General features: G+C 39.8%; 1 protein-coding gene across 1 annotated transcript; it reads left to right on the top strand.

Annotated features, from left to right (window-relative positions):
* The first annotated feature begins 726 nt into the window (after window positions 1-726).
* Window positions 727-7,189, top strand: LOC119584324 (pre-mRNA-processing factor 6-like). Its single transcript, XM_037932879.1, is given in 4 exon segments — window positions 727-934; window positions 2,955-3,099; window positions 4,049-4,445; window positions 4,448-7,189. Coding segments are annotated over 4 exon segments (2,799 nt in total). The 5' UTR covers window positions 727-839; the 3' UTR covers window positions 6,610-7,189.
* Window positions 7,190-8,355: the final 1,166 nt, after the last annotated feature.

Here is an 8,355-nt window from a genome sequence, read left to right as displayed (position 1 = left end):
AGGCAGGCACGCTAAGGCCCCCCAGACACACCCTCCCCTGCAGGAGGTAAAGGTCTGCCCAGTCCGAGCACGAGTTCGAAGATGGGGTCCAGTTCACCAGAGGATGCGAAGCGAGTTATCCCAATGCCGAAAAATGCATATAGTAAAGAACAGCTACAGGGCACGAAGCTAATTGCAAGCAATTAGGGTCGCGGCAACAACGAAATGTGTGCACAAAACAGCAAGGGTCACGCAAGAGCTTCGGTCGAGCTTGCTGTGGAGGAGTCAATCGCTCTCTATCCAACCACAACAAAAACCTTGGGACTTGGAGGTACTGAAAGCCCTCTTACGAATGTCTGTGTTTGCTAACAGAAGCATAAGGATACGTAAGTGGACAATTAATCAATAATACGATAGGGAAAAAATTTGAGATTTGTCTTTTTAAGTTTTGCTTTAGAACCCGAACTATTTATTCAAGATAATTGTCGTAATTGTATGTTTTATCACAGACTACAAGAGAACCACTGATGACAAAATACAATTACAATAGTCATCCCTAAAAAAATCTCTAAAATTACGTTTTCTTTGACATTAAAATCCTATAAAATCGCACGAAACTGTTTTCAAAAATGAATCTCTACATATAAAAAAATCCACATAATTTACTCGTTTCTAAATTAAACCAACCTATAATAAAATAATTATCTCGGTCTCATAACCCGATCTCGACAAAACACACAACGTTTGTTTACCTCCCTGACGAGAACCACAGGAGGTTCACTCGAGCTCACTCATTTCCCTCTAAATACGGCGATAATTCCACTTTTTCGAAGCATAAGCCGCCTTAGGACACCGGCAGGATGGCAGCACCACCAGCAGCACTGTTAAATAAGAACAAAAAGAACTTCATAGGCATGCCAGCGCCTTTGGGATACGTGGCTGGTGTGGGGAGAGGGTGAGAACGGATGATTTTTTTCCGGGTTTTTACCTTTATTTACTTTTTAATTTTGTTGTTTAAGGTTTTTTTTGTTTATTTTGGCTTAGGTTTAGAGTTTTCTTTTGGGTTATTTGGGTTTTGTGAGGTATCTGGGGAGAGTTATAAGAGCGAGATGTGTGGTGGGATTGGGAATTCTGAAAAAATTTCTGTGGATGTTTTAAAAGTTTATGGAAATATGGTTGATATATATGCATCATTTGCTTGTATTTAGGGAAAAGTTATTAAGACTTCCACAGAAACAACTGTGAGCATTGTAGCTTATGCACATTTGGCGATTGTAAGGAATACTATCTGAGAATATACAAGGTGGAGATTTGATTACCTTTGCCCCAGCTCCAAAGTTTTTTTTTTTATTTGATTGTTTGCATTTTTTTAACCCATGACTGCCGGATAAGAGAAATCCCAGAATGTGATAAAACTCGGGTGATTTCTGGCACCAGTCAGACACTGGGCGCGGAAGTCAGCTGCCTGAAGCCGAACGTCCCGCTGCACGCACTCTGGCACGTCTCCGCGTGTACAGGCTTACCCCACCGACCAAGCATTATGTTATGACACTGGTACACGTGACCCGGCAGCGTTGGTTTAATATTATACAGTTGTGATAGAATTTGAAATTTTAATGAGGAGTTCATGGAAGAAAAATAGATATAGTTTCTATTTAAGGGCAAGGCTATATCTATATCTTTCAGAAGGTGCAGTTCATGAAAGCTCTCAGATTGATTGTTGGATGGATACAGTTTTATTAGATTTGTTATCAGGACAGCATTTTGCAATTCTAATGGAATGCACTACTTTAATGGCTTGAAATCAGTTTAGAATTTTGAAACATTTGTAGAAAAAAAAAAATGCAAGGTGACTGAAAAACTGCACAGAAACATCATCCTTTTATACATTTAACAAAGTTTCCAGTCTTTGGCCTTTGTTTAAATAGTAAACTAGTTGGTGCAGTATTTTAAATCTGTTGCCATTTGCCTAACCATGTCATCTTTTCTATAAGTACTGAAAAAGAAAAGTGTTTATTTATAATAAGATCATTTTTATGCAGATTTGAAAGTTTTACTGTGTATCAGGAATAATTATATAATTTTTTTTTTTTTTTTTTTTTTCCATAGGTATAAAGATAAACTATAACAAATAAAATGTTTGTAGATGGATGTTTCATTATCTCTTTAAGTTATAATTAAAGTTTCCACCTGTTGAAAAGATGTGAAATTTCTGAACTACATTTAATTTACTGAAGTTTTTGTTTGAATTTTGGAATATCATTAAATGCTGTTAAGTGGGACGCTGGAATTAATTTGGATTAATTTTTTTCTTTCTGCTGTTATCTCTTTTTTTTTCTTTCTTTCTTTCTTTTGTTATTGAAACAGCTATGGATTTAAAATACATGTAAAAGTATTCATCATCAAGTGTAATAAAGTCTGAAATGGAACATAATACTTTTATTTATTTCTGCTCTAGTAGGATTTCGTTTTATTTGTGTGTCATTCTTAGAGACTGAAATAGAGCTGTCTATTTTTTTGAAGGCTGAGTGAACTTGAAGTTGATTTATGACATAATGCACAATAAATATACATTTAGTCATAGGGGATCCTATTCTAAATGGTGTATCTTTTCAGTTCATCATTAGTATTCTCTTACCATTGCTAACTATTGTTATGAAATAGAGCTCACTTTCAAATTATTATTAAGGTTTAATAGTTTTAAATATATGCTTTTCCTGGCTGTGCTTGCAGTTAGCATAGCCATAGTTTTGTCCGAAAATTCATGGAGCTGCAGGCAACAAGTTATGTGTGAAGATAGACATATAAACAAGGCTCAGTATTAGAAAAAAGATAGAGATATAAAGCATTATTTCCAGAAGGAAATTTCAAAGAAAAAAAATACCATAACGAATCTCACAACAGTTTTACACTCTTCTCCCAATTTTAAATCCTTAATCGAAGTCTTGGAAATTTACTCCGTGTCCCAATTTCAGAGCCACTGGCTTCACCACGCGTTCCGATATTGGTCCTGCTCGCGATGCCAATGATGTGTCAGACGACCGCCATGCGCCACCTAGTAAACGGAAGAAAAAAGAGGAAGAGGATGACGAAGATCTTAATGATGCTAACTATGACGAGGTGATTATCAGTGTGTAATTGCATAAATGGATAGCGTTCATATTTTTGTTACTCTATTTTCATTTGACCTTTTCTTTTTTTTCTTTTCTTTTCTTTTTTTTCTTTTTCCTCTTCTTCTTCTTCTTCTTCTCTTCTTCTTCTTCTTCTTCTTCTTCTTCTTCTTCTTTGCCTTTTTCTCTCACTCTTCCTGTTTTCTTCCATGTAAAAAAGTTTAAACTAACTTCTATAAGATCTCTACAACTTGGGAAGGAACTGCATTAATGCTATTTGTAGCATTAACAAATACAAAAGCTTATTACTTCACTTCAAAAAAAATATATATATAAAAGTAAACTCCTTTTTTCAGAAGTGATAATCTAGGGATTTGTAAGTTCATTGATAATACGTCTTTTCTTTCTTTCTTTCTTCTTAGTCTTTTGCTGCTTATTCTTCTCTTTCTTCTTCTTTTTTCTTCTTCTTCTTTTTCTTTCTTCTTTTTTTTCTTCTTCTTTTTTTCTTCTTCTTCTTCTTCTTCTTCTTCTTCTTCTTCTTCTTTTCTTTTCTTCTTTCTTTTTCTTTTTCTTCTTCTTTTCTTTTTTTTCTTTTTTTCTTTTTTTTTTTTCTTGTTCTTGTTCTTGGTCTTGGTCTTGACCTTATTCTTTCTAATGATGATAAATATTTTTTTGGTGTTATTTACTTGTTTTATAATTAGATGGAATATCTTTATATATTAATATTTATGTATGATATTTTGATCTTGTAATAGCAAATGACCAGTATCTCTTTGATAAGATCACTTTTCAATCATTCTGGAATAAGATTTTTAAAAATTATTTACAAAGTTTTAATGAGGGTAGGAAGTAGGAAGTTTGCATTTAACTCGTCTTCAAATTCAAGTAGCGCAATTAATTCAAGAAAATCTTATGTATAGAACATGATATGTCAACATCAACTTTTCATTTCCTTTCAGTTCAACGGTTATGGAGGATCACTATGTAGTAAAGATCCGTACGACAAAGATGACGAAGAGGCAGATGCAATCTACGACGAAATTGACAAGCGTATGGATGAAAAGCGGAGGGAGTACCGCGAGCAGCGCCTCAAAGCAGAACTGGAGAACTACCGTCAGGAGCGCCCCAAGATCCAGCAGATGTTTTCCGATCTCAAGAGAGAGTTGGCACATGTGAGCGAGGGCGAATGGAGTACCATCCCGGAGGTTGGTGATGCCCGGAACAGAAAGCAACGCAACCCCAGGGATGAGAGGTTTACCCCACTGCCAGACAGTGTACTCTCTCACAACCTTGGGGGAGAGAATGTGACAACTATTGACCCAGGCTCAGGCCTGGCCTCCATGATGCCTGGGACGACACTCCAGGCATGTTAACACCAAGTGGTGATCTTGATTTGCGTAAAATTGGACAGGCTCGTAACACACTGATGGGCATGAGGCTGAACCAGGTCTCTGATGCTGTAGGTGGTCAGACAGTGGTTGACCCCAAGGGATATCTCACTGACTTGCAGAGTATGATTCCACAGTATGGTGGAGACATCAATGATGTCAAGAAGGCCAGACTCCTCCTGAAGTCAGTTAGGGAAACCAACCCCAACCATCCCCCTGCGTGGATTGCATCTGCACGTCTCGAAGAGGTCACGGGTAAAATCCAGAGTGCCAGGAATTTGGTGATGAAAGGTTGTGAGATGTGCCCCAAGTCTGAGGATGTCTGGCTAGAAGCAGCTCGACTCCAGCCACCAGATATGGCTCGTGCTGTCATTGCTCAGGCTGTCCAGACCCTGCCATACTCACCCAGAATCTGGATCAAGGCTGCCGATCTTGAGTTGGAACTAAAGGCAAAAAAGAGGGTGTACAGAAAGGCCCTGGAGCAGATTCCCAATTCAGAACTGCTGTGGAAACTAGCTGTCGAATTGGAAGATGAGGAGGATGCAAAGATTCTCCTTAGTCGAGCTGTGGAGTGCTGCCCAACTTCTGTTGACCTCTGGCTAGCTTTGGCTCGCTTGGAAAACTATGAAAATGCAAGGAAGGTGTTGAACAAAGCCCGTGAGAATAATCCTAAGGATCGTCAGATTTGGATCACAGCCGCAAAGCTGGAAGAAGCCAATGGTAACAACACACTGGTTGGAAAGATTATTGAGCGTGCCATTTCGACACTGCAGGCCAACATGGTGGACATCAATCGAGATTTCTGGATCAAGGATGCCATGGAGGCTGAGCATGCTGGAGCTGTCCTCACCTGCCAGGCCATCATAAAGAATATCATTGGCTATGGGGTTGAGGATGAGGATCGCAAACATACATGGATGGAGGATGCGGATGCCTGTGCAAGCCAAGGAGCCATTGAGTGTGCAAGAGCCATATACAGTCATGCCCTGTCTGTTTATCCAAAGAAGAAGTCTGTATGGTTAGCAGCAGCACACTTTGAGCGCAGCAGTGGGACGAGAGAGTCCTTGGAGACTCTGCTACAGCAGGCTGTTACTCACTGCCCTCAGGAAGAAACCCTTTGGCTTATGGGAGCCAAGTCCAAGTGGCTGGCTGGTGATGTTCCTGCTGCAAGATCAATTCTGGCACTTGCTTTCAAAGCAAATCCAAATTCAGAAGAAATTTGGTTGGCTGCTGTTAAGCTAGAGTCTGAGAATAATGAATATGAGAGAGCAAGAAGACTCCTAGCAAAGGCCCGTTCCCAGGCAGCTACCTCGAAGGTGATGATGAAGTCTGCTCACCTTGAGTGGGCTCTGGGGAACCTGGAACTTGCGAAGAATCTCCTTGATGAAGGAATAAAGGAATTTGGAGACTTTGCAAAGCTGTGGATGATGAAGGGCCAGATCTTAGAACAGCAGGGCCAAAAAGACAAAGCATGGGAGGTGTACAGAGATGCAGTCAAGAGGTGTCCCTCCTCTATTCCTCTGTGGCGGCTTTTGTCTTCCTTGGAGGAGAAGCAAGGGAAGTTGGTAACAGCGCGTGCTACTCTGGAGAAGTCGAGAGTCCGGAATCCCATGAACGACGAGCTGTGGTTGTTGGCCATCCGCTTGGAACTCCGAGCTAGTCAGCGTGAGGTCAGTAGAGCACTCATGGCACGTGCTTTGCAGGAGTGCCCCACATCCGGTAACTTGTGGGCACAGGCCATTTTCCTTGAAGATCCAGCCCAGAGGAAATCCCGCAGTGTTGATGCCCTGAAGAGATGCCAAGACGACGCCCATGTCGTTCTGGCTGTTGCTAAAATGTTCTGGATGGAGGGCAGAAAGAACAAAGCTCGTGAGTGGTTCAACAAGACAGTCAAAATCGATCCAGATCTCGGTGATGCCTGGGCATGGTACTACAAAATGGAAACCTTATTCGGAACACCAGAGCAAAAGGAAGAGGTCATGAAGAGATGCCTGGCGGCTGACCCTAGACACGGTGAACATTGGTGCGCAACCTCAAAGCTCATTGACAATTGGAGGAAGAAGACGCAGGAAATTCTCCAGCTGGTTGCTGACAAATTACCCATTCCTGTTATGAATAGAGAGACTTATTAGGTTTAAAATACATTTCTCATGAATTGTCACTTTATATTTTTTCTTCTTTTCTTTTTTTCTTTTTTTATGGAAAAACAAATCTATGTATATTTAGATTTCATCTACATAATATTTCAATTGTAAGATTTGAGCATCAGTATCAAGTGGAATACATGTTTTAGAAAATGGAAAGTTACCAGTGAACCACAAAGAGCATTTTGTTATCTCTATATATCTCAAAGTACAAAGTAAGCTCCACCTATACAGTCCGTATTCAACTAAATTTCTTTACAATAGTTTCCATTGCCTCCCAAGTATTTTTTATTGTTTTATTTTAGAAATTATTCCTGTTTCAGTAAGATTAATGTTAAGCAAAAATGAAACGGGCTTAATTTACAATACAAAAGGATAGTGATATTAACATTATTGGTATACAGTTCACACATCATTGAATGTGTGAACTGTATTATTATTTGGCAAATAGTAACTCAACCAAACAACTGATTTGTATAGATATATTTATATTAATAAAACAGTCGGTGGTGAAAGTTTGATATCATATTTCTCTTCCTATGTGAAAATAAATCTTTCACAACACAAATTTTATTTTTTTCTTATTCCAAATACCAAATATTTTAGTTGAAAAATGCCCTTACACTTATTTCAAGGATGTGTTTCAAGGAGAGAGAGAATAATTGCATTGACAAGAGGAGCAATATTATTAGTATTTTTTTCTAGGAGTGTAATGTTGGTGTTTCCTTATTTAATGGCAAATGCAAACAACTTCTTATGAATTCCATAAGAAAAGTGAAGGATTGTCATTGTCATTAATTAATTATAAACATGGCTATATGAGTTATTCAAATGATTAAATGAAAGTGAAAATACAGTGAATCAGACCAAAGGCAACCTAAGGGAGGTTAGGGTAATACTAAGGCAAATCCTGTTTGAAAAAAGAGGCTTACTCCTCAAATGTTTATCTTGGGGAAAGGGTGATGGGGAAGTATGTGTAGGAAACTATGATAATGATGATGTGACATGGTTTCTGTTATAGATAGGATGTTGATTAGGATGGCCAGCTGTGCGGAAACTCATAATGGAATCTCTCTCTCTCTCTCTCTCTCTCTCTCTCTCTCTCTCTCTCTCTCTCTCTCTCTCTCTCTCTCTTCTCTCCCTCTCCTACCTCTATCCCTCCCCTTCCTTCCTCTCTCTCTCTTCCTCCCTCTCTTCCTCCCACTCCCACTCCCACTCCCCCTCTCAATAATAACACTGACATTGATAATAATAATGATCTCTCCAGTGGCGACAATAGCTCTATCCCTTTACTGTCTATCTGCTTCTCCATCTCTCTTCTTTCATACATTCATCCACCTCTCTTTCGATCCATCCACCTTGTTCTCACTCTCTCTCTCTCTCTCTCTCTCTCTCTCTCTCTCTCTCTCTCTCTCTTTCCCTTCCTTTCTCTTTCTCTTTCTTTTCTCTTTCTCTTTTTTCTCTCTTCTCTCTTCCGATATTCCTCTCTCCTCTCCTCTCTCCTCCTCTCTCTCCACTCCCTCTCCTCTTCTCTCTCTCTCTCTCTCTCTCTCTCTCCTCTCTCTCTCTCTTCCTCTCCCCTCCCTCTCCCTCTCCCTCTCCTCCCTCTCCTCCTCCCTTTTCCTCTCCCTCTCCTCCCACACCCTCTCCCACTCCCTCTCTCCTCCCTCTCCCACTCCCTTTCCCTCTCCTTCCCCCTCTCCCTCTCCTTCCCCCTCTAAATACTAACACAGA

This window comes from Penaeus monodon, chromosome 2 (assembly GCF_015228065.2).
Source record: "Penaeus monodon isolate SGIC_2016 chromosome 2, NSTDA_Pmon_1, whole genome shotgun sequence".
NCBI classification, from domain to species: Eukaryota; Metazoa; Arthropoda; class Malacostraca; order Decapoda; family Penaeidae; genus Penaeus; species Penaeus monodon.
Note: the sequence above shows the minus strand (reverse complement) of the source record. Positions and strands in the feature narration are given on the sequence as shown.